This window comes from Carcharhinus amblyrhynchos, chromosome 6 (genome assembly GCF_965287045.1).
Source record: "Carcharhinus amblyrhynchos chromosome 6, sCarAmb.v2.hapA, whole genome shotgun sequence".
Lineage (NCBI taxonomy): Eukaryota > Metazoa > Chordata > Chondrichthyes > Carcharhiniformes > Carcharhinidae > Carcharhinus > Carcharhinus amblyrhynchos.
In genome coordinates, this window is record NC_137329.1 from 123,437,140 (window position 1) to 123,464,966 (window position 27,827).

At 48.1% G+C, this 27,827-nt stretch overlaps 1 protein-coding gene across 1 annotated transcript in view; it reads right to left on the bottom strand.

Annotated features, from left to right (window-relative positions):
- LOC145344573 (CD9 antigen-like) overlaps positions 1-20,575 on the bottom strand; it is a 31,652-nt gene extending 11,077 nt beyond the window's left edge. Inside the window, exons 1-3 of the mRNA XM_080191771.1 lie at positions 20,421-20,575; positions 13,284-13,386; positions 9,184-9,281 (exon numbers count right to left, since the gene is read on the bottom strand). Of these exons, the coding sequence (XP_080047897.1) occupies positions 9,184-9,281; positions 13,284-13,386; positions 20,421-20,483 (264 nt within the window). The 5' untranslated portion in view covers positions 20,484-20,575. The remainder of the gene's footprint in view (positions 1-9,183; positions 9,282-13,283; positions 13,387-20,420) is intronic.
- Positions 20,576-27,827: the final 7,252 nt, after the last annotated feature.

The following is a 27,827-nucleotide window of genomic DNA, read 5'->3' on the forward strand; positions in this document are numbered from 1 at the left end:
ATGTTTCAGGTTTTCTGCAGAAGAACAAGTTGTTTAAAAATCACTCACAGGGCAGAATTTTATTGACTTTCAAGGCTTTTTAGGGGCTGTGAACAAAAGTCAGTCTCAGCTCCACTGGGGGATACCAGGCCCCCAACTGCACATTAACCATATCCCTGTTCCTGCACTGTCGCTGGGTCCAAATCCTGGAACGCTCTCCCTAACAGCACTGTGGGTGTACCTACACCACAGGGACTGCAGAATTACAAGAATACAACTCATCAACACCTTCTCAAGGGGCAATTAGGGATTTTCAAGCCAGCGATGCCCACATCCTATGAAATAATTTTTAAAATGACCTCCTTTGTCCTTTGTGAAGGCAATGGTTGAACTCGAAAACCTTGTCAGAATCAAATGCTCAATTCTCGAGGGGTTGAATTGTTTTTTCAGGCATTGAGCTGATTGCAGTGACAGCTGTAGTCTGGGCTGAGAGGAGCGGGGATGCCCTCAGGAAAAGTGAGTCCAGTACATTAGTCACTAACCACATGTGGCTCATTGGGAACCCAAATGTGATTATAATGAGGGCAGCCCGGTGACACAGCAATTAGCACTGCTGCCTCACAGTGCCAAGAGCCCAGGTTCGATTCCCAGCTTGAGTCACAGTCTGTGTGGAGTTTGCACATTCTCCCCGTGTCTGCGTGGGTTTCCTCCAGGTGCTCCGGTTTCCTCCCACAGTCTGAAAGATGCGCTGGTTAGGGTGCATTGGCCGTACTAAATTCTCTGTCAGTGTATGCGAACAGGCGCTGGAGTGTGGCGACTAGGGGATTTTCACAGTAACTTCATTGCAGTGTTAATGTAACTTGTGACACTAATAAATAAACTTTCTATTTCTGATTAGCAAATAAAAAGATATATAAAATGCATTGTCTTGGTCATGTGATCCATGAGTGTGAACTTTAAGCTTTGTGTTGTTTGTTGGTAAATTAGTGATACAGAGAATAGAATGTGTGAGTGTTTATTTGACTGTTCGCTATTTTACTCCCTTAATACTGAATAAAGTGTAATGTTTCTTTAATAAATAAACATACCTGAATTCGCCTGGATTGTGTGACAGGCATTTTCTATCAGAATTAGTGCAAGTGGATGTCACCATAGCGTCACCTGAGAATTGTTACTGATTTCATTATTTGTTATTTATTTATTAGTGTAAGCTTACATTAACACTGCAATGAAGTTACTGTGGAAATCCAATTGGACTATATTGGCGCGGTGGTGTTGGCGCTGGATTAGTAAATCAGAGACCCAAGGGAATGCTCTGGGGAACTGCCTTCAAATCCCACCAGATCTTAAACTCAGCAAAGATCTGGAATGAAAAAGTCTATTGATGATCATGAGTTGGAAAAACCCATCTGGGTCATTACTGTCCTTTAGGGAAGGAAATCTGCCGTCCTTACCTGGTCTGGCCTACATGTGACTCCAGGCCAATGTGGTTGACTGTCAACTGCCCCCTGAAGTGGGCAGCCAGCATCGCTCATAACCCATCAACAAATGAAATAGATGAGTGAATGTAATTAGAACATAGAACATAGAACATAGAACATTACAGCGCAGAACAGGCCCTTCGGCCCACGATGTTGCGCCGACCAGTTAAAAAAAAACAACAACAGTGACCCACTAACCTAAACCAATCCCTTTTCGTCCATAAACCTATCCACAGACCTCTTAAACGCCCCCAAACTAGGCGCATTTACAACTGCAGCAGGCAGGGCATTCCAATCCCTCACCACCCTCTGGGTAAAGAACCTACCCCTGACATCTGTCCTATAACTACCCCCCCTTAGTTTAAAGCCATGCCCCCTCGTGCTAGATTTTTCCATCAGAAGAAAAAATTGGACGTGCAAAGCTGCTTTTCCAGAGGCTGGGGGAACACTGCAAGTAGAGGTTGGAGTTTCTGGCCTGGATCTCAGCTGGGCACAAGTCTCCTTCGCACTGGATCTCTTTGTGTTATTCATGTTTTGGGCGTCGCTGGCTGGACCCAGCATTAATTGCCCATCCCTAATTGCCCCTACAAAGGTGGTGGTGGTGAGCTGCATTCCTGTAACTCTGCAGTCCCTGTGGCGTAGGTACACCCACCGTGCTGTTAGGGAGGGAATTCCAGGGTTTTGACAGTGAAGGAACGGCCGATATATTTCCGAGTCAGGACAGTGAGTGACTTGGACGGGATCCTCCAAGTGGTGGCGTTCCCACGTATCTGCTGCCCTTGTCCTTCTAGATGTTAGTGGCCGTGAGTTTGGAAGGCGCTGTCTGAGGGATCTTGGTGAGTTCCGGCAGCGAGCCTCACGCGGTTTGGCTCAGGCCGGGATTTTCGGGTCCTGTCAGGTCGGGACTCCGGGACAGAGTCAAATAATCCCAGCAAAATCCCACCCTTAGATTGAAGGAGTTTTGTGTTGGTTTGAAACACATTGATGTTCCCTGGCAGTTCCGACTAGTTTGATGCAGGAAGATGTTACGTAACAATGCAGCGCGATAGTCAACACATAGCGTGGGTGTGCTGTAAAGTCAAATTTACTTACTGGTGTCACAAGTAGGCTTACATTAACACTGCAATGGAGTTACAGTGAAAATCCCCTAGTCGTCACATTCCGGTGCCTGTACGGGTACGCTGAGGGAGAATTTAGCACGGCCAATGCACCCTAACCGGCACGTCTTTCAGACTGTGGGGGGAAACCGGAGCACCCGGAGGAAACCCACGCAGACACGGGGAGAATGTGCAGACTCCACACAGACACTGACCCAAGCCAGGAATCGAACTGTGGTCCTTGGCACTGTGAGGCAGCAGCGCTAACCACAGTGCCACCGAGCCAGACACGGTAATAAAGGTGTTAGGGCTGGTGTTGTTGCTCATTCACTTTCCTTCTTCCTTTTCTTAGCACCTTCATTTTCGGAGCACCGAAAGTTTTCCTAGTTGAAAATATTCGACAGCTGCAGCTCCCGCCAGAGTGAGTGGCGGGGAATTAGCATCAGCGAGCTGAAACTAGAGTCGCGATGTTGATCGAGAGGAAGGACTGGGTGGGATTTTACCGTTTGCACAGAGGATGCAGATGTTAGTGGTGACTTATCATTGACAGCTCAGAAACTTACAGCTTTCCCCTTGACGGACGCACTGATTCATGGAAGGGGCTCCCCAGTGGACAGGGGAACAGTTAGTGCCAGCTGGCTGGTTAGAGACTTGGTTGATGGCTGACTGACTCCACACGCTGGGTGAAGTCTTGGGCGGATTTCTGGGGGACTTCACTTGGCCGCAGGCAAAAGGCCAGTGAGGCTGCCTTTATGTAGCGCCACAGCACTGTCACACCCTCTGCTCTCACGCCAAGGTTGCTGCAATTGGCCATTCTGTGAAGCCAGACCTCCCCCCACCCCCAACACACTCCCTACTGCCCTCCTCCTCCCTCCCCCCAACACACTCCCTACACTCCTCCTCCTCCCTCCCTCCCCCCAACACACTCCCTACACTCCTCCTCCTCCCTCCCTCCCCCCAACACACTCCCTACACTCCTCCTCCTCCCTCCCTCCCCCAACACACTCCCTACACTCCTCCTCCTCCCTCCCTCCCCCCAACACACTCCGTACACTCCTCCTCCTCCTCCTCCTCCTACCCCCCAATCCCCCGAACACACTCCCTACACTCCTCTTCCTCCCTCCCTTCCCCCCAACACACTCCCTACTGTCCTCCTCCTCCTCCCTCCCCCCCAACACACTCCCTACTGCCCTCCTCCTCCCTCCCCCCAACACACTCCCTACACTCCTCCTCCTCCCTCCTCCCAACACACTCCCTACACTCCTCCTCCTCCCTCCTCCCAACACACTCCCTACACTCCTCCTCCTCCTCCCTCCCTCCTCCAATACACTCCCTACACTCCTCCTCCTCCCTCCCTCCCCCCAACACACTCCCTACACTCCTCCTCCTCCTTCCTCCCAACACACTCCCTACACTCCTCCTCCTCCTTCCTCCCAACACACTCCCTACACTCCTCCTCCTCCCTCCCTCCCCCAAACACACTCCCTACACTCCTCCTCCTCCCTCCCTCCCCCCAACACACTCCCTACACTCCTCCTCCTCCCTCCCTCCCCCAAACACACTCCCTACACTCCTCCTCCTCCCTCCCTCCCCCAAACACACTCCCTACACTCCTCCTCCTCCCTCCCTCCCCCAACACACTCCCTACACTCCTCCTCCTCCCTCCCTCCCCCCAACACACTCCCTACACTCCTCCTCCTCCCTCCCTCCCCCAAACACACTCCCTACACTCCTCCTCCTCCCTCCCTCCCCCAAACACACTCCCTACACTCCTCCTCCTCCCTCCCTCGCCCAACACACTCCCTACACTCCTCCTCCTCCCTCCCTCTCCCAAACACACTCCCTACACTCCTCCGCCTCCCTCTCTCCCCCCCAACACACTCCCTACAGTCCTCCTCCTCCCTCCCTCCCCCAAACACACTCCCTACACTCCTCCTCCTCCCTCTCTCCCCCCAACACACTCCATACAGTCCTCCTCCTCCCTCCCTCCCCCCAACACACTCCCTACACTCCTCCTCCTCCCTCCCTCCCCCCAACACACTCCCTACACTCCTCCTCCTCCCTCCCTCCCCCAAACACACTCCCTACACTCCTCCTCCTCCCTCCCTCCCCCCAACACACTCCCTACACTCCTCCTCCTCCCTCTCTCCCCCCCAACACACTCCCTACACTCCTCCTCCTCCCTCCCTCCCCCCAACACACTCCCTACACTCCTCCTCCTCCCTCCCTCCCCCCAACACACTCCCTACACTCCTCCTCCTCCCTCCCTCCCCCCAACACACTCCCTACACTCCTCCTCCTCCCTCTCTCCCCCCCAACACACTCCCTACACTCCTCCTCCTCCCTCCCTCCCCCCCAACACACTCCCTACACTCCTCCTGCCCCCCCAATCCCCCCCACACACTCCTCCCTCCCTCCCTCCCCCTCAACACACTCCCTACACTCCTCCTCCTCCTCCTTCTCCCCCCCCCACCCCCACCCTGTTCCAGCAGCTCCGGACACGAATAATTTGAAACACTTTGTGGGTCTTCGGGGGCACCTTGAGTTGCCGTTGGTATTCTCCAGGTAGCTGGGGAATTCTGCGGACTCTCACACAGTGATTAGCACTGCTGCCTCACAGCGCCAGGGACCCGGGTTCAATTCCCGGTTTGGGTCCCTGTCTCTGTGGAGCCTGCACATTCTCCCCATGTCTGCGTGGGTTTCCTCCGGGTGCTCTGGTTTCCTCCCACAGTCTGAAAGACGTGCTGGTTAGGGTGCATTGGCCGTGCTAAATTCACCCTCAGTGTAACCCGAACAGGCGCCGGAGTGCGGCGACTGGGGGCTTTTAACAGTAATTTCATTGCAGTGTTAATGTAACCCTACTTGTGACACTAATAAATAAACTTCAAAGTTAAACATTGGCTCAGGTAAGTCTCTGTCTCGGTGCTTTGGCTTTAACTGACTCTCTCTGGTTCAGCGCGGTTCAGTTCATCGCAACCTCTGAAAATCTTTAAATGCAGTAAGATTTTACCCTGTGAGCAGTTTCTATTTTTAAACAAGTTGTTTTTTTGCATAAGATCTGTCACATTTCTCTAAATGTCTCAATCAGCTAATATAGACCCCTGAACAGGAAATGATGCGATATGTAGCATGGTACAGTAAACACACACTCATGCACACACATACACACACATACAGACACACGCTCACACACACACATACACACACATACAGACACACGCTCACACACACACATACACACACATACAGACACACAATCACACACACACATACACACACATACAGACACACGCTCACACACACACATACACACACATACAGACACACACTCGCACACACACATACACACACATACAGACACACACTCACACACACACATACACACACATACAGACACACACTCACACACACATACACACACATACAGACACACACTCACACACACATACACACACATACAGACACACACTCACACACACATACACACACATACACACACACGCTCACACACACACATACACACACATACAGACACACGCTCACACACACACATACACATACATACAGACACACGCTCACACACACACATACACACACATACAGACACACGCTCACACACACACATACACACACATACAGACACACAATCACACACACACACATACACACACATACAGACACACGCTCACACACACACATACACACACATACAGACACACAATCACACACACACATACACACACATACAGACACACGCTCACACACACACATACACACATACAGACACACACTCACACACACACATACACACACATACAGACACACACTCACACACACACATACACACACATACAGACACACACTCACACACACACATACACACACATACAGACACACGCTCACACACACACACATACACACACATACAGACACACGCTCACACACACACATACACACACATACAGACACATGCTCACACACACACATACACACACATACGGACACACACTCACACACACACATACACACACATACAGACACACGCTCATACACACACATACACACACATACAGATACACACTCACACACACTCACACATACACACACTCACACACACACATACACACACATACAGATACACACTCACACACACACATACACACATACACACACACACACACACGCTCACACACACACAGAAAAACACACACACATGCACTGACACATAGTCACAATACTTACACAGAGACACACACACACTGACACATACTCACACAGACGCATACGTACACATATACAGACACACACACACAAACACACACACACACAAACACACACACTTACTGACACATACTCACACATACTTACACAGAGACACACACACTGACACACACTCACACTCCCACAGACGCACACACACACAACACACACACCGACATGCACTCACACACACACACAGACACAAAGACACACACTCACACAGAGACACACACACTCATACACAGACACACACACATTCACATACACTCACACAGAGACGGACAGACACACTTACAGACACGTAGACATATACACAGACACATATACACATGCACACGCACTCACACATTCACATAGAAACACATGCATACAGACACACACACACACTCACACACACGCTCATACATTCACACAGAGGCAAACATACAAACAAGTTTTTAGGTGTCCAGATCACCAACAACCTGTCCCCATGCCAACACTTCAGTTAAGAAAACCCACAACGCCTCTACTTTCTCAGAAGTCCAAGGAAATTTGGTATGTCAGCTATGACTCTCACCAACTTTTACAGATGCCCCATAGAAAGCATTCTTTCTGGTTGTATCACAGCTTGGTCTGGGCTCCTGCTCTGCCCAAGACCACAAGGAACTACAAAACGTTGTGAATGAAGCCCAATCCATCACACAAACCAACCTCCCATCCATTGACTCTGTCTACACTCCCCACTGTCTTGGCAAAGCAGCCAGCATAATTAGGACACCATGCATCCCAGATATTCTGTCTTCCACCTTCTTCCTTTGGGAAAAAGATACAAAAGTCTGAGGTCACAAATCAACCGAAGCAAGAACAGCTTCTTCCCTGCTGCTGTCAGGCTTTTGAATGGATCTACCTTGCATTAAGTTGATCTTTCTCTGCACCCTAGCTGTGACTGTAACACTACATTCTGCACTCTCTCGTTTCCTTCTCTATGAACGGTATGTTTTGTCTGTGTAGCGTGCAAGAAACAATACTTTTCACTGTATGTTAACACGTGACAATAATAAATCAAATCAAATCAAGTAAGTAGTCTCACAGCACCAGGTTGAAGTCTAACAGGTTTATTTGGAATCACAAGCTTTTGGAGCGTTATTCGGAGCGAGACTCCGAAAGCTCATGATTCCAAATAAACCTTTTGGACTTTAAGTTGGTGCTGTGAGATTCCTTACTGTGCCCAACCCAGACCAACGCTGGCATCTCCACATCATAAAAGGCACAGGAAAGAAACAGGCCATTCGGCCCACTTCTGAGAATTTGAGTGATGTTTAAAGGAAAAGTAAAAAGTTACTCGGAGCTGCAAGTGAAATGAATTGACACAAGACTAAAACAGAAGGTTTTTACAGTTAGATAAAAGCAAAATACCGTGGATGCTGGAATCTGAAACCAAAACAAAAAATGCTGGAAAATCTCAGCAGGTCCAACAGCATCTGAGGAGAGAGAATAGACATGATGTGGAGATGCCGGCGTTGGACTGGGGTAAACACAGTAAGAAGTCTGACAACACCAGGTTAAAGTCCAACCAATTTATTTGATAGTAAATTCACAAGCTTTCGGGGTTAGCCCCTCTGTCAGGTGAATGGAGAGTTCTGGCCTCAGACAGAGCATATAAAGCACACACAGTTTACAGATTACTGATTAGAATGCGAGTCTTTACAACTAACCTGCTATTCAAGTCTTAAAGATGCAGACAATGTGAGTGGAAGGAGCATTAGGCATAATTGTCACATTGTCACCAAAGAGGCAATTGTGTGTTATTAAAAAGTGAAAACTTGGAAACAGCGGACGTGTAAAACATTGAGGCCAGAACTCTCCAATCTTGTAGGCCCTGCTACCGCTGCCAGCAAGAATGGAAAATTCAGCAGAGCGGGACTGGAGAATCCTAGCTGCAGGGGTGAGGTTGGAGAATCCCAGCCCCGGGGGCAAGGTGGGAGAATCCTGGCCTTAGAGTCCACGTACACAGATCATTAAAATGTTGTGTTGGGTCAGTGCAAAATAAAATCCAAATGGAATATTGGCTTTTATAACTAAGGGGTTAAAATATAAAAAGGAGGCTTTGCTATATCTATACAAACCTCTCATTCAACCACAACTGCGGTATAAGGTGCACAGCTCTGTACATCACACCTTAGAAAGGATGTATTGTTCTCGAGACGAGTGCAGTGTAGATTCACCAGAATATGATCACAGAATCCCTACAGTGCAGGAAGAGGCCATTCAGCCCATAGAGACTGCACTGGCTCACTGACAGAGTCTCTTACCCGGGCCCTGCCCGCCCCCCCCACCCCCACCCCCGCCCAATCCCAGTAACCCCACACATGATGAGTGATACTTACAACCCAGAGTAGACACTTTGACTCCCGGCTTACGGCGAAGTACCCTGTGAAGCCAGAAACCAGCAGCAAGCCTCCAGCTGCCCACATAGCATAAATACCTAGAGAGAAGGTGGGAATTGTCAATGTCAAACAGTGAAATACACTCTTCCCTGTGTTTGCTCGCACACCCCTTTCCCCTTCAGCCTGTCCATCCCACATCTATCTCTCCTTGCTCACCTGTCATGGTGTGGAGATGCCGGCATTGGGCTGGGGTGGGCTCAGTAAGAAGTCTCACAACACCAGGTTAAAGTCCAACAGGTTTATTTGGTAGCACAAGATTTCGGAGCGCTGCTCCTTCACCAGGTGAGTGCAATCGGTCATCGCTCACCTGATGAAGGAGCAACACTCAGAAAGCTCATGCTATCAAATCATTTGTTGGGCTTTAACCTGGTGTTCTGGGACTACTTACTATTCTGTTTACCATTTATATAGATAATCTGGAGGAGGGGGCTGAGTGCAGGGTGACAAAATTTGCTGATGGCACGAAGATGAGCGGAAAAACAAATTGCGTGGAGGGTGTGGAAAGTCTGCAGAGGGATCTGGATAGGCTGAGCGAGTGGGCGAGGACCTGGCAGATGGAGTATAATAGCAAGTGTGAGGTTATCCACTTTGGCAGGAATAATAGTCGGAGAGATTATTATTTCAAAGGTGAAAAGCTGCAGCAGGCGACGGTGCAGAGGGACCTCGGGGTCCTTGTGCATGAGTCGCAAAAACCCAGCTTGCAGGTGCAGCAGGTGATCAAGAAGGCGAATGGGATGCTGGCCTTCATAGCAAGGGGGATAGAATATAAAAGCAGGGAGGTCTTGCTGCAACTGTACAGGGCACTGGTGAGGCTGCAGCTGGAGTACTGTGCGCAGTTTTGGTCGCCGCACTTGCGCAAGGATATTTTGGCCTTGGAGGGAATGCAGAGGAGGTTTACTAGGCTGATACCGGAGATGAGGGGGTTGGACTATGAAGAGAGACTAAATAGACTGGGTCTGTACTCGTTGGAGTTTAGAAGGATGAGGGGGAATCTTACAGAGATGTATGAGATAATGAAGGGTTTGGATAGGGTAGAGGTAGAGAGATTCTTCCCGCTTAGAAAGGATAGTAGGACTAGAGGGCACAGCCTCAAGATAAGGGGGGGCAGTTTAGATCAGAGTTGAGGAGGAACTTCTTCACTCAAAGGGCAGTGAATCTCTGGAATTCTCTGCCCGTTGAAGTGGTGGAGGCTGCCTCGCTAAATATATTTAAGTCATGAGTGGATAGATTTCTGACAGACAAGGGAATTAAGGGTTATGGGGAGAAAGTGGTAAAGTGGAACTGATCCACTTCAGATCAGCCATGATCTTATTGAATGGCGGGGCAGGCTCGAGGGACTAGATGGCCGACTCCTGCTCCTATTTCTTATGTTCTTATGTTCTTATTTTAGCCCATCTCACTTCACTGAAGCAACTCCAGTCTATAATTATGCGCCTCTTGGTGTGTTGTTCCTCCATGATTCTACCCCGCCCCCATACCCGCAGTGTTTAGAATAGCTCGCTGTTCCATCTCTTCCCTCCAGTCCTCCTCTGTTGTCCAGCTTTGGGGCGGCCCTCGGCGGCCAGTGGCGATGCCAGTGAATATCCAGCTACGCTCTGTCTCCTGAACTGTCATCTCCAGCGAGGATCTCCCAGGCGGCACGGTGGCACAGCGAGTTAGCACTGCTACCTCACAGCGCCAGGGACCCAGGTTTGATTCCTGGCTTGGGTCACTGTCTGTGCGGAGTCTGCACGTTCTTCCCATGTCTGCGTGAGTTTCCTCCGGGTGCTCCGGTTTCCTCCCACAGTCCACAGATGTGTGTGTTTGGTGAATTGGCCGTGCTAAATTGTCCCTTAGTGTCAGTGAGATTAGCAGGGTAAATACATGGGGTTGCGGTGATAGTACTTGGGTGGGATTGTCGTAGGTTAATTCTCGATGGGCTGAATGGCTTCCTTCTGCATTGTAGGAATTCTATTCTACAAGGACACACCCTGGGTCATCTGTAATTCCTTCTACAGTTCCTTGGCAACATCAGCTGCAAACATGGACTGCATTCTGTCTGGATTCAGTCAGTTCTATCTCTGCACCGTTCCCTCAATCCCAGATTTGTGATCCCCCCTCTACCCGTAACCCCCTCACCCTGATCCCCGCACTCCCCCCCCCGCCAACATAAGTCCAACAGCCCAGGAATCTACCAATTGTGTCCCATCCGTCCGTCACAGTGTTACTGATCCAGGAGGACCTCCTCCCACCCTCCTCTCCATCTCACACCATCAGATAAAAAAAGAACAGAACGGTGGAAGAAAGGAACGAGTGAAAGGAGGAAAGAGAAACCGATGAAAGGCAGGAAGTAAGAGAGAAGGAGTGCAACAAAGAAAGAATGAAGAAGAAAGGAATGAGGAATAAGGGAGGGGGGAAAAGGAAGGAACAAAAGAACAAGGTAAGGACGAGAGAAAGGAAAGCAATGAGAAGACAGGAAGAATTTTTTTGAAGTTAAGTTTATTTATTAGTGTCATAAGTAGGCTTACATTAACACTGCAATGAAATTACTGTGCAATTCCCCTCGTCGCCACACTCCGGTGCCTGTTCGGGTACACTGAGGGAGAATCTAGCACGGCCAATGCACCCTAACCTGCACATCTTTCGGACTGTGGGAGGAAACCAGAGCACCCGGAGGAAACCCACCCAGATACGGGGAGAAGGTGCAAACTCCACACAGACAGTGACCCGAGCCGGGAATTGAACCCGGGTCCCTGATGCTGTGAGGTGGCACTGCTAACCACTGTGCCAATGTGCCACTGGGCAGTGAGAGGCAGAAGTAAGGAAGGTTGAGGATTGATAGTAGGATTGACATACTGCATTCAGTCGCCCTACTAAGGGCAAAGCAGTAATGAATCAATACAGATGGCTATTCTACAGCAACGTCTCTCCATCTGAGTTCTCAATGAGGACGGAGCTCAGTCTTACCCGGTTATTTCAGAATGTGTGTGGTTCTCTGAAAGCAGAACTTCAATGAGCAACAGCAGAGAGTTTCACAAGGATCGTAAATCATTTCACTCTCTTCCTGGACTGGGTTTAATGTATCTCTGTCATCATTATGGGCGGCACAAGGGCACAGTAGTTAGCGTTGGTGCCTCACTGCGTCAGGGATCCAGGTTCAATTCCCGGCTCGGGTCACTGTCTGTGCGGAGTCTGCACGTTCTCCCTGTGTCTGCGTGGGTTTCCTCTGACTGCTCCGATTTTCTCCCACAGTCCAAAAGAGGTGCAGGTTAGGTTGATTGGTCATGTTAAATTGCCCCTTAGTGTCACAAGGATCGCTGTGTAAATGTGCGGGGTTACGGGAACGGGGCCTGGGTGGGATTGTGGTTGGTGCAGACTCGATGGGCTGAATGGTCTCCTCCTACACTGCAGGAATTCGATGATTGCCATTAAACAAGGGAGGGATGCTACTTTGCAAGTCATCACATACCCTCCATTATTACCAACAGACTCACTAACAACTTGGAGCAATATTGTTCAGATATCTCTGGCGATGAAGTGATGGAGGGGCGAGTAGGGGTGTAATGGGATGGTTCATAGGGGCAGAAATAGGCCATTTGGCCCCTCTAGTTTGTTTTGCCATTCTATCCTGACTAATACCTTATTTCCATTTACCGATCTTTCCTCCGTAGCACTCCTGACTCCGGTGGGTCTCAGCTCACCTCCTGCTGAAACCGTTTGTTAACCCCTCCACTCGACTCATCCGAAGTGCACTTGGCAACCTCTCACTTCCCAGCCTCTGTAAACTCACAGCCGCCCACACTCCTGTTCCTCACGTCGGAACTATCATCACGGTCTGTTGACAGGTCAGGCCAGGCCATGGGGGGATTAGACAGGGGGAGGGTCGAGGCTTTGGAAAGGATCTGAAGACAAGGCTGAGAGTTTTAGAGTTGGGGAGTTGCTGGGGCGGGAGTCGATGGCGATGAACAAACAGCAGAGAGCCTGGGAGAAAAGCTCGCGTTTGGTAAAGACTAGATAGAGTTCCAAAGTTAACTGCAGTGTAAGTTTCTTCAGTAACTCACCGATGATGAATTTCTCCCCGTGTTGACCAACTTCGTAAAGACTCTTTGTCCTTTCATCGAAACGAAACCAAAACGCCAGGAGCAAAATGATGAGACCCAGCAACTGGAGAGCAAGAAATAAAAGGATTATCCTCAATGCTAAATGTTTATCAGGAAGAGTGGCGCATATTAATATCATTATTGTTACTAAACCATCCGGTTCACTAATGTCCTTTAGGGAAGGAAATCTGCCAATGTTCTTCTGATGAAATTAGGTATAGCTCTTGGGGCTAAGGGGATAAGGGGGAGGGGGGTGGGGGAAGTGGGGGGATCAGGATCTTGCATCAGCTATGGTCAGAATGAATGGCAGAGCAAGCTTGAAGGGCTGGATGGCCTACTCCTGCTTCCAGTTTCTATGGGCGGGATTTAACGACCTCGCTCGGGCGAGATTGGAAACTCGCGCCTGAGGTCAACAGACATTTCTGTCGTCCGCCTCTCGCCCCCTCCGAATCTGTGGTGGGTGGGGCAGTAGAATTCCGGCCTCTGTTTCTATGCCCTTACCTGCTCTGATCTACACATCCAGGCCTTCAGCCCCCTGAGTGGGCCACTCAGTTGTCTACATGGAGTACTCTGGTTCAAGATGCCGCCTAATCATTGCCTCCTCAAGGGCAATCAGTGCTGGGTAGACTCTCACAGTCCACTAATGACTGAATAAAAGGAAGAGTGGATGATCAGACAAGCCATTCTGGCAGAGGAATTGTCCTCTCCTCCCTCACCTCGATATTGTGGAAATGTTTTATCTAAGCACAGTTGTTGGAGAAGCTTCATTATAAGGTGCGGACTGAAATCTATCAGCTCAGGGAAGGAAGGAACATTGCTATTACACCTTCCCTGGATTTCCAACATGTTTTAATGCACTTTACAGCCATTCAGGGTGACATCACTACAGCAAATACAGGAACCAATTTGCACACTGCAAGATCCCACAGTGTGATAACAATCGGTTCATGGTTAATGATGGGCAGCACAATGGTACAGTGTTTAGCACTGCCACCTCACAACTCCGGGGACCTGGGTTCGATTCCCAGCTCAGGTCACTGCCTATGTGGAGTTTGCACAAATTCCCCTGTGTCTGCTTGGGTTTCCTCCGGGTGCTCCGGTTTCCTCCCAAAGCCCAAAGATCTGTGGGTTAGGCTGATTGGCAGTGCTAAACTGCCCCTTAGTGTCCTGGGATGCGTAGGTTAGAGGGATTAGTGGGGTAAATATGTGGGATTACAGGGATAGGGCCTGGTGTGGGATTGTTATCAGTGTAGATTTGATGGGCTGAGTGGCCTCCTTCTGCACTGTGGGAATTCCATGATTCTATGTTGGTTGAGGGATGAATATTGATATGAAGATCAGGAAAACTCCCCCTGCTGTTCAGGAAAATAGCACTGTGGGGATTTTCTTCATGTTACACTCTGAGGTGTTGGTACCTATGGCAATGCTGCACCCTCTTGGTGCTGCACTTCCCATGCCAGTCCACATTCTGCGGCTAAGTCTTTGGAAGGGGACTTGGACTCACAAATTTCTGACTCAGGGGTCAAACTGCTGGCCAAAGAGCTTTGACTGATGACTGTAAAACACCAGCCTGATAGGCTGAATGGAACCATAGAACCCCTACAGTGCAGAAGGGTGACACTCAGCCCATTGAGTTTGCGTGAACTTCCCTGCTCTGTCCCATAACCCCACACTTTTACCATGGCTAATCCCCCTAACCTACACACTTTTGAATACTAAGGGGTAATTTAGCATGGCCAATTCACTTAACCCGCACATCTTTGGATACGAAGGGGCAATTAACTTAACTTGCATATCTTTGGACACCAAGGGGCAATTTAGCTAACCTGCACATCGTTGAGCACTAAGGGGCAGTTTAGCATGGTCAATATCCCTAACCTACACATCTTTGGACACTGATGGCCAATTTAACATGGCCAATCCACCTAACCTGCACATGTTTGGACTAGGAGAGGAAACCAGAGCACTGGGGAGTGAATTATGTAGATTGTGGGAGATGGTTAAAATGGGAAACATGGTAAAACCCCTCACCCTCCACATGCTCCCCATGCCTTACCTATGGCAGCCCCTGTTTCCTCATATCCCACATGGACCCTCATACACTGCCTATGCCCATCCCTCATACCCTCCTATTGCCCTGTGAAGTCCTTACGCCAAAATAGTCCATCATTTGCCCTCACAACCAACTCACCCAATATTCACCATGAGCAGATGTCAGGACCATGCAGAGATTAAATAAAGTTATTAATTGATGAAATATTGATTAATTTATTCTTTCTAAAAAAAATCCATTCACTATATTTAAATCCCTTATAGAAATAAGCATTAGTACCAATATTAAAGCGTCTACAACCTCTTGGAGTTGTCAACAAACCACGAACTCGAGGCACCCTACTGCGAAAGTAAGAAGTTGTCAGTTCAGTCTTTCAGTACTAATCCTGTAATAATATCCTGCAAACTATCTCAACAGAGTGAAATAGCAAGCACTTTTCACACTGCAAACTGTTTTTTTTAACGCAAGGAGGAAGGCTGTCCTGATGCTCTCTGCGACTTTGACAAAGAGTTGTGGAAAACTTTGAATGGGCAGCATAATCAAGGCCATAAGGTTTCACCGAGATGGCCACAATTTGTCCTCTGAGTTCCTGGTAGGTAATCGGAAAGACCGAAGCTCAAATTCACATCCAAATTTCTTTTTAAAAATTAATTAATGGAATGATTGATGCAGTGCACCTACACAATGCAGCAATTCACCAAAGATCCTTAGGCAGCACCTTCCAAACCCATGACCACTTCCAGAAGGACAAGGGCAGCAGATACATGCGATCACCACCACCTGCAAGTCCCTCCTCCAAGCCATTCACCATCCTGCCCTGGAAATATATCGGCCGTTCCTTCACAATCGCTGGGTCAAAATCCTGGAAATCCCCCCCCAACGGCATTGTGGGTCAACCCACAGCACAGGGACTGCAATGATTCAAGAAGGCAGTTCACCCCCACCTTCTCAAGGGATATTTAGAGATGAGCAACAAATGCTGGCCAGCCTGCGACACCCATGTCCCACGAATGAATAAAAAAAAATGTGGGTGTTGCTGGCTTGGTCCTTGTCTTGAGAAGGTGGGGGTGAGCTGCCTCCTTGAATCGCTGCGGTCCACGCGCTGTGGGTTGACCCCCATGTCATTAGGGAGGGAATTCCAGGATTTTGACCCAGCGACTGCGAAGGAACGGTCGATGTATTTCCAAGTCAGGATGGTGAGTGGCTCAGATGGGAATTCCAGATGGTGGTGTTGCTGTGTGCCTGCTGCCCTAGTCCCTCTGGGTGGTTGTGGTCCTGGGTTTGGAAGGTGTTTTCTAAGGAGTCCTGGTGAGTTCCTGAGTAAATTGTGTTTATATTTTCTGGAGTTTAGAAGAATGAGAGACAACATGGAATTGTATAGGATTCTGAAGGGGCTTGGCAGGACGGATGCTGAAAGATTGTTTCCGCTATCAGGTAATCTAAAACACAGGGATACAGTCTTAGGATAACGGGCCAATCATTTAGGACTGAGGTCAGGAGAAATATCTTCACTCAAAGGGTTGTGAATATTTGGAATTCTCTACCCCAAAGCGTTGTGAAAGCTTCATCATTGAATATGTGTAAGGCTGTGGGGAGGTGATGGCATAGTGGTATTATCACCAGACTATAAATCCAGAAACTCAGCTAACATTCTGGGTTCGAATCCCACCACGGCAGATGGTGGAATTTGAATTCAATAAAAAATGTCTGGAATTAAGGATCTTCTGATGACCATGAAACCATTGTCAGGAAAAATCCATCTGGTTCACCAATGTCCTTTAGGGAGGGAAATCTGCTGTCCTCACCTGGTCTGGCCTACATGTGACTCCAGAGCCTCTCAACTGCCCCTGGGCAACTAGGGGTGGGCAATAAATGCTGGCCCAGCCAGTGAAGCCCATGTCCCACAAATGAATAAAAAATAGACAGATTCCAGGTCTCTGAGGGAAATAATCAATAGGAAGAGTGGGTGTGAAAGTGGAGTTGAAACCCAAGACCAGCCATGATTGTATTGAACTTGGCAGAGTGAGTTCGATGGGCCGAGTGGTCTTTTCTCTCTTAGGTTTTTTATCATGCAGGCTGGAGGATGGTTTGCAATATTCAGCTGTTGGTAGTGGTAGTCATGAGTTCTCTCTCAGCTGAGCGAGGCGTATGAAGGCCGTCTTCAGCCTGGATATGGAAACTCACACCCTACCCATCTCCCCCCTCAAACAGCAGACCCTCTAGACCATCCTGACTGCAGGAATGCTAAGCACATCCCGAAAAACGACTCTCTGCAGCAAAACTGTGTGACATGACTGCACTCTGACCCTCTTGGAGTGTCACTGGACCACACACACACACACACACACACACACACACACACACACACACACACACACACACACACACACACACACACACACACACACACACACACACTCTCACCAACCTCCCATATCCACCTGAAAGAGCAGCTGCCAGGGGCAAGACAAAAGTCGGCCTGCCTAGAAACTAGTGGGCAAATTCCTGGGAGCATCAGTATCCAGGAGATTGGATATCAGCGATGGTCCTTGTGTATTCTATAGGCCAGGACTGTGTACAGTGTAGCTACATTTGGGTTGTTAAAGTGTAACTGCACATTCGATGTGATGTTTCACAGGAACTCACAAATCGACCTCAACACTCCACCTGTGTCACACCTTTACCCATGAACCATGGTGCTGTAATCCTCTGAGGAGTCAGTGAATGAACATAAGAACATAAGAAGTAGGAGCAGGAGTCGGCCATCTAGCCCTTCGAGCCTGCCCCGCCATTCAATAAGATCATGGCTGATCTGAAGTGAATCAGTTCCACTTCCCCGCTTTCTCCCCATAACCCTTAATTCCCCTGTCTATCAGAAACCCATCTACCCGTGACTTAAATATATTTAGCGAGGTAGCCTCCACCACTTCAACGGGCAGAGAATTCCAGAGATTCACCACCCTTTGAGTGAAGAAGTTCCTCCTCAACTCTGATCTAAACTGCCCCCCCTTATCTTGAGGCTGTGTCCTCGAGTCCTGCTGTCCTTTCTAAGCGGGAAGAATCTCTCTACCTCTACCCTATCCATCCCCTTCATTATCTTATACGTCTCTATAAGATCCCCCATCATCCTTCTAAACTCCAATGAGTACAGACCCAGTCTATTTAGTCTCTCTTCATAGTCCAACCCCCTCATCTCCGGTATCAGCCTATTGAACCTCCTCTGCACTCCCTCCAAGGCCAAAATATCCTTGCGCAAGTGCGGCAACCAAAACTGCGCACGGTACTCCAGCTGCGGCCTCACCAGTGCCCTGTACAGTTGCAGCAAGACCTCCCTACTTTTATATTCTATCCCCCTCGCTATAAAGGCCAGCATCCCATTCGCCTTCTTGATCACCTGCTGCACCTGCAGACTGGGTTTTTGCGACTCGTGCACAAGGACCCCCAGGTCCCTCTGCACCGTAGCATGCTGCAGCTTTTCACCCTTTAAGTAGTAATCCCTCCTACTATTATTCCTGCCAAAGTGGATAACCTCACACTTGCTAACATTGTACTCCATCTGCCAGGTCCTCGCTCACTCGCTCAGCCTATCCAGATCCCTCTGCAGACTTTCCACACCCTCCGCACAATTTGCTTTTCCACTCATCTTCGTGTCATCAGAAAATTTTGTCACCCTACACTCAGCCCCCTCCTCCAGATCATCTATATAAATGGTAAATAGCTGAGGCCCCAGCACCGATCCCTGGGGCACTCCACTAGTTACCAACCGCCAATCCGAATAGCACCCATTGATACCAACTCTCTGCTTCCTATTAGACAGCCAATCCTCAATCCACGCTAACACCTTACCCCCAACTCCATGCCCCCTAACCTTCTGTAGCAACCTTTTATGAGGCACCATCTGAATGAAGCAAAGCCACCATCTCTCTACCCTCCATCAATGCTTTAATGGTGCCTTCAATGCCACTGGGTATCTCAGCAACTCTTTTTGAACTCGTCTCTTAAACTTTGGCCTTATGACCACAATCTTGAAGAATCTTGGAAAGTGACTGGAGTTCACAAAGCCTCACACAGAAAAATGAAACCTTTTCAAGGATCTGACACACTAGAGGTTTGATCTCCCACAAAACCCGTCCACACAAACCCATAACAGATGTGGGTACTTTTTTTTATTCATTTGTGGGACATGGGCTTCACTGGCTGGGCCAGCATTTATTGCCCATCCCTAGTTGCCCAGGGGCAATTGAGAGTCAACCACATTGCTGTGGCTCTGGAGTCACATGTAGGCCAGACCAGGTAAGGACGGCAGATTTCCTTCCCTAAAGGACATTGGTGAACCAGATGGATTTTTCCTGACAATAGTTTCATGGTCATCAGTAGATTCTTAATTCCAGATATTTTTTATTGAATTCAAATTCCACAATCTGCTGGGGCAGGATTCGAACCCGGGTCCCCAGAACATTGGTTGAGTTTCTGGATTAATAGTCCAGTGATAATATCGCTCGGTCGCTGCCTCCCCTTGTAGAAATGGGAAATGAGAACGTGCACCCAGAACAGATCAGACAACATGTACCAACTCCATATCCATTCACAAATACGAGAAAGTGACAGCACAGCGATACGCTACCACTGAGAAAATCATCTGCCTCAGTCAGCTGAATGTGAGAAGGGTTGCTGTTGTTCAAAGTTTACACCAGCCGTTAGAAAGGGAGACCTTACTGAGTACTGTTTTCATCCGCATTGTAAGATGCACAAAAAAAAAATCTGGGTTTCAGAAACATACATTTTTTTGACCGTTTTGGATTCCTTCCAAAAATGAGATGCCCCGTTGGAAATTTGATAAAAAAGAAATTGACCTCGATAAATTATTAACCGCACAATGGATAACACCAAAGAAAGAACCAACAGACTTAAAAACAGCCCGGGATCAACAATGATCTTATTGTGACCAATATTCAAGTCAGGAATGCTTGTAGAGTTGAAACTCAATTTGACAAACAGGCGCGCTCACACACTCAACCAGCAAAGCAGCAGAAAGTCCAACTTACTGAGAATAAGAGGTTGAGGACAATGAGGCAATATTTGATGCATCTTGCCTGAAACACCACCATTCTGGCGATCTTTTCCAGCAGGCTGTTCTCACTCTGTGTTGTTTTGATTCAGGACGTTATCAGCACAAAGTGAGTGGCACGCTGCTTTTTAAAATCAGCCGAGCGGACGACTTCCTGTCCACCCAGTGAGTCATTGCAAGACGCATGTACCTCCCCGCTCAGTGCTCACTACAATCCCGAAAGATCAGAAAACCACAACAGTGGAAAGCTAACAGAGACAACCTTCCACAAAATTAGCCCCTCTCCAGTAGATTATGTACAGGATTCCTTTCATAATTTTAGGCAGTTGATTAAGAGGGTTTTTCTTTAATCGGAGCAGAAAAAGTTTATGGTGTAGATGTAGAAGCGAGGGCAATGAGCCAAAGAGGGCAAAACTCAGTAACCACCGAGAATAGTTGCAGGGGTCACAACTGACAAGAAACCGACATCCTTTACTGCTAAATTAGACAGTATGCAAACTTCATTTCAATTTCACCCTCAACTTTCATGTGACGCCTTAGTGAATACCTTTTGTAAATCTGAATACACGACGTCTACTCGTTCCCTTTATCCACCCTGTACCCTCCAATAAGCGTGGCAAACACGATTTCCCTTTCACAAAACCATGTTGGCTCTGCCTGACCGCCACACGTGGCAGAGATAGTGGCTACCCCTCAACTTGCTTTGATTTATTATTGTCATATGTATTGGTATACAGTGAGCAGTATTGTCTCTCACACGCTATACAGGCAAAGCATGCAGTTCATAGAGAAGGAAAGGACGAGGTGCAGAATATTGATGTCCACTCGGAGTGGGGGTGTGGCTCTTGAGTTTTTGCCATGGGACTTTGTGTGACTGAACGGACTCAATCGCAAACCCCAGATCTGTGGGCACTTGGAGCAGAACTTCCTGTGAGCTGGAGGGAGCCAGAGTGTAGGATTCCCTTCCTTTTCTCTCCTTCTCTGCCACCGTTCTGCCCCATCATTTAGGTGTTGTGATTGGAAGCCTGATGCTGCTTGATGGACAAGTTGAAACTTTGACCGCCAGCCCCTCCCAGTCATTAAAGTTTTTAAAGTAAAAGATTGTCTTTAAAGTTTATTTATTCTTTCGCAAGCAAGACTTACGTTAACGCTGCAATGAAGTTACTGTGAAATTCCCCTAGTCGCCGCACTCCGGCGCCTATCCAGGTCAATGCACTTAACCAGCAGGTCTTTCAGATTGTAGGAGGAAACGGGAGCACCTGGAGGAAACCCATGCAGACACGGGGACAATGTGCAGACTCAACACAAACAGTAACCCAAGCTGGGAATCGAACCCGGGTCCCTGGTACTGTGAGGCAAGCAGTGCTAATCACTGTGCCACCCCAGTCATTAATCATTAGTTCACTCTCGTACTCAATTTTTCTCCTCTTGCTCAATCTCTTTGTCCTCCTTTGCCGATCAGTGAACCTCTCTCAATCCTCACCCTGGCTGTTATTTCTGGCGTGCTTTCACAACTTATAACAAACATCCCAAAGCACTAGGGAAACACCATGAGCAGTGACTTCACAGATCAAGTGGCAAGAAAAACAGTCCAGCAGCAGCTTTCTCTCACAAGCCAACTTGGGTGGCACAGCGGTTAGCACTGCTGCCCCCGCAGTACCAGGGACCCGGGTTCGATTCCCAGCTTGGGTCACTGTCTGTGCAGAGCCCACATGTTCTCACCATGTCTGCGTGGGTTTCCTCCGGTTTTCTCCCACAGTCCAAAAAACGTGCTTGTTAGGTGCAATGGCCGTGCTAAATTCTCCCCCCGTGTACCTAAACAGTCGCTGGAGTGTGGCAACTAGGGGATTTCTACAGTAATTTCATTGCAGTGTTAATGTAAGCCCCTACTTGTAACACTAATAAATAAACTTTAAATCATTGAGGCAGTAATCGCTCCAAAGCAGTAATGCTGGGCAGAATGTAAACTTTATTTATTACTTATTAGTCACAAGTAAGGCTCACATTAACACAGCAATGAAGTTACTGTGAAATTCCCCTAGTCGCCACATTCTGATGCCTGTTTGAGTCAATGCACCCTAACCAACACATCTTTCAGACTGTGGGAGGAAACCGGAGCACCCGGAGGAAACCCACACAGACATGGGGAGAATGTGCAGACTCCATACAGACAGTGATCCAAGCCGGGAATTGAACCCAGGTCCCCGGCGCTGTGAGGCAGCAGTGCTAACCACTGTGCCACCCATACGTGTCGCTCATATACCCGACATCAGGTTCCCAGAGCAACTTCTCTATTCAGGCTTTGATCGTGGCAAGAGATTTCCAGGAGGACAACAGGAATGCTTCAGGATGTCCTCAAACATCCCTGACGATGGAAAACAGCCCTGCTGCCTCTGGATTGTGACCAAAATAGAGCAGCCTCATTCAGGAAGGTAGCAAACTCATTGAGAACCTTCATCAGGCGCACACAGAGGTGACAATAAGGTACCAGAGGCAGCGCACAAATCTACAAATAACTCATGCACCCAACCCTACCAGGAGCACTGACCAACATGTGGCAGAGCATGTGGATCCGCATTGGATTTACCAGACATTTCTGGAGTGGAATCGGATTATTCCCAATCCCAAGGGATGGCCTAAGAAGAAAAACAACAAATAGCCCTTGTTTCACACTCGCCACCCTCCTTTGATTTCTCCCCTTCCCCGCAATTCCCGTCTCCCCCAATATCAACTGGGGTCAACATCCTGGAGCTCCCTCCCTAACAGCACATTGGTGGACCTACACCACACTGGATTGTAACAGTTCAAGAAGACAGCTCACCACCAGCATCTCAAAGGCACTTAAGGGAGGGCAATAAATGCCGGTCTAGCCAGTGATGCCCACATACTGTGAAAGAATTAAAAAAAGTTGAGCCCCCCCGCCTCCATCCCCCACTAATCACTCCCCCTTTCTTTGGATCCCTTCCCTCTTTCATAATCGCTGCACCCACTATCACGATCGTCCGTCGTCCCATAACCACTTCCCATTCTCCCAGCATTAGCAGGTGAGATGGGGTCGGAACTGATGCCACAGGGACGAAGCAGCCTGTGTTAGTGATGGAGATGATGGGGAACGGACTCGGAGATTCAGCCTGGGATCAAACAGGACACCGGGATTATGGTTTAACCCTGTACGGTGGCCAAGGAAAGGGATGGAATTGGTGGTGACGGATATCATTCACAGGGAGGGTCAAGTCATTAGCCTTGGTTTCATGAGTGGTTTTGTCACTGCAGCAACAATAATCTCTCCCTCGTTGTCAACAAAATGAAAGAGATTGACATCGACTTCAGGGAGTGTAAAGGAGAACATGGTCCTGTCTACGTCCATGGAGATAAAGTAGAAATGGTCGAGAGCTTCAGGTTTTTATGTGTCCAGATCACCAACAATTTGTCCTGGTCCCTCCATGTGAACACCATTGTTAAGAAAGCCCACCAATATCTCTACTTTCTCAGAAAACTAAGGAAATTTGGTATATCCACTACAACTCTCACCAATATTTACAGATGTACCATAGAAAGCATTCTTTCTGGGTGTATCACAGCTTGGTATGGGCTCCTGCTCTGCCCAAGACCGCAAGGAACTACAAAAGGTTGTGAATGTAGCCCAATCCATCACACAAACCAGCCTCCCATTCATTGACTCTGTCTACACTTCCTGCTGCCTCAGTAAAGCAGCCAGCATAATCAAGGACCCACGCACCCGTAACATACTCACTTCCACCTTCTTCCATCGGGAAAAAGGAACTAAAGTCTGAGGTCACAAACCAACCAACTCAAGAACAGTTTCTTCCCTGCTGCTGTCAGACTTTTGAATGGATCTACCTCGCATTAAGTTGATCTTTCTCTGCACCCTAGCTATGACTGTAACACTACATTGTGCACCCTCTCCTTTCCTTCTCTAAGAAAGGTATGCTTTGACTGTATAGCGTGCGAGAAACAATGCTTTTCACTGTATGTTAATACTTGTGACAATAAAAAATCAAGTCGAAACTGAGAGTTCAAACCCCAGTCCAGAAACCTGATGAAAAACTCCAGGCTGAAATTCCTACATCAGCACTGTGGGAGTGCTGCAGTGTTGGAGGTGCCACTTTTCTGGACACATGGTTAACTGTCTGGATGGATGTATTTTGAGGAAGAGCAGAGGGGGAATTCTCTTCAGTGTCCTGCCCAATACTTATCCCTCAACCAACATCTCCAAAATAATGGTCAGGAGCACATTGCTGTTTGTGGGATCTTGCTGTGCAGAAATTGGCTGTCCTGTTTCCTGCATTACAACCGTGACTATTTATCAACAAACTGCTGCATCGACTGGAAAGTGCTTCCAGATATCCAGAGGTTGTGGAAAGCGCGGTTAAAATCCTTCTGCTGTTTTTGGGGATTGCTGAATCGGTCCCCGCAGTGTTGATTTGGAGGAAACATAACTCAATTTGGTCTGGGCGCCAAGCAGGAAGACTAATAATGCAGACTGAGTGCAGAGGGTGCAGAGGTCGTTGAGGGGTAGGACAGAGTGTCGTTTGGAAACTAACATCCTGTCTCCAACTGGCTCCATTGAAATCAAATCACTGGAGTCCATTGGGGAGATAAGGATGAAGAGGCCAGAAGATAAAACCTTGGACGGAAACTTCGAAAGTAACAATGCCAAAAGTTTAACTCATTATATTTAACACAAACAATAATAAACAGAAAGTAAGGTGCAATAACTCCACGGAGGTGAAATTCCTGTCACCAAGTTACTTTATTTACACCATACATCTGTACACAGCCTGCTCTCCAGTTGCTCCCTGCTGAATGCAGGCAGGGAGTCTGACACACCTGCTTTAAAATAGGGAGCATGAGGCTCCCTGATTTAACTATCAATTAAGATTCATCAGGTAGCTTTTTTCGTTGTCCAATCAAATTAAACCAGATCACCTGGAAGTTTCCCTCCAAGTTACACACTATTCTGACTCGGACGCTGTTCCTTCACTGTCGCTGGGTCAAAATCCTGGAACTACCTCCAGGGTGTACCTACAGTTCACAGACTGCAGTGGCTCCAGATGGCAGCTCACCATCACCTTCTCAAGGGCAACTATGGGCAATAAATGCTGTTTTTGCCAGCGTTGTCGATATCCCATGAATGAGTCAAAAAATCTGGTGCCCCCCGAGGGCCGTGTACACCAATGGGGAGGATTTTTTACGGAACTGGCTCTGTGCAAACTGTAACTGGCGACCTCTTCCATATTATTAGAATCATAGAGGTTTACAGCATGGAAACAGGCCCTTCGGCCCAACTTGTCCATGCCACCCTTTTTTTTGAAACCCCTAAGCTAATCCCAATTGCCCACATTTGGCCCATATCCCTCTATACCCATCTTACCCATGTAATTGTCTAAATGCTTTTTAAAGGACAAAATTGTACCCACGTCTACTACGGTCTCTGGCAGCTTGTTCCAGACGCTCACCACCCTTTGTGTGAGAAAATTGCCCCTCTGGACACTTTCATTTCTCTCCATCTCACCTTAAACCTATGCCCTCTAGTTTTAGACTACCCTACCTTTGGGAAAAGATATTGACTATCTAGCTGATCTATGGCCCTCATTATTTTATAGACCTCTATAAGATCACCCCTCAGCCTCCTACGCTCCAGAGAAAAAAGCCCCAGTCTATCCAGCCTCTCCTTATAACTCAAATCATCAAGTCCTGGTAGCATCCTAGTAAATCTTTTCTGCGCTCTTTCTAGTTCATTCTGTCCACTGTTCTTTGGAGGGTCAGTCGCTAACACAAGGGTTTGATGCCCATCAACTGGTTTCTCCAGCGATTTCCCAGGGTTCAAGAGACTACTGACCATCTCCTGCTGCCTCATCCCATTCTCAAACCGAGAATTTCATTCTATCGGCGCTGGGCAGTGTCCTGAACTCGCTAAACATTCGGCCAGTTTGCAACTGCTGGCACCAAATCCTTCTTGTGACTTCCAGGCACACTGCCAACTCGCTGCTCAGAATTGCACTTTGCCAGTTCAACATTCCTGCTCATTCTCAAAACAATGCCTAAGTGTTGCACAGGGTCCTTGGAGACAAAGGCTGGCATTTTAAAGGTTTTGGGCGTAGCGTACACAAGTAGAAACAAAAAACATAGCAGCAATCTTTAATCATCTGATTGAAAAGAAGTTATGTTCTTCTCACGTCAAGTGGCGCAATTTGTTGGAATTGTTCCACTGTCTCATTCCACTATTAGCTGGCGATGTCTTTCTAAGAAAAAGTTTTGTACAATGCAGGGGAAAAGGAACTTTCACTCATCTGTCTGATCTGATGAGGAATGGTGTCTCTGTACAAAGATGAGCAAGCTAGATGGATTGGCCATGCCAGATTGCCTTTTAGTGTCCCAGGATGTATAGGTTAGGTGAATTGGCCATGCTAAATTGCATCTCGGTGTCCAAAAATATGCAGATTAGGTGAATTGGCCATGCTAAATTGCATCTCAGTGTCCAAAAATATGCAGATTAGGTGAATTGGCCATGCTAAATTGCCCCTTAATGCCCAAAGATATGCAGGTTAGGTGGATTGGCCATGTTAAATTGCCCCTTAGTGCCCAAAGATGTGCAGGTTAGGCAGATAAGAACATAAGAACATAAATAGGAGCAGGAGTAGGCCATCTAGCCCTTCGAACCTGCCCCACCATTCAATAAGATCATGGCTGATCTGAAGTGGATCAGTCCCACTTTCCTGCTTTCTCCCCATAACCCTGAATTCCCCTGTCTATCAGTAACCTATCTACCCGTGACTTAAATATATTCAGCGAGGTAGCCTCCACCACTTCAACGGGCGGAGAATTCCAGAGATTCACCATCCTTTGAGTGAAGAGTGAAGATTGGCCATGCTAAATTGCCTTTTAGTGTCCCACGATGTGTAGGTTAGGTTGGTTGGCCGCGCTAAGTGGAATCCTTACAGTGCAGAAAGAGGCCATTCAACCCATCAAGTCTACACTGACCTGCTGAGTTCCACAGTAAGAAGTCTCACAACACCAGGTTAAAGTTCAACAGGTTTATTTGGTAGCAAACACCACTGGCTTACAGAGCGCTGCTCCTTCGTCAGGTGAGTGGGAGATCTACCCAGGCTCTCTCCTCCTAACCCCTCCCACCTAATACACACCTTTGGACTGTGGGAGGAAACCGGAGCACCTGGAGGAAACCTATGCAGACACGGGGAGGATGTGCAGACTCCACACAAACAGTGACTGGAGGCTGGAATCGAACCCGGGTTCCTGGTGCGATGAGGCAGCAGTGCTAACCACTCTGCCAGTGTGCTACCCCACTGCCGATATTTTTCAGGCTAATAAATAAAAGTCTCTTTCTCTATGGATCTGTACT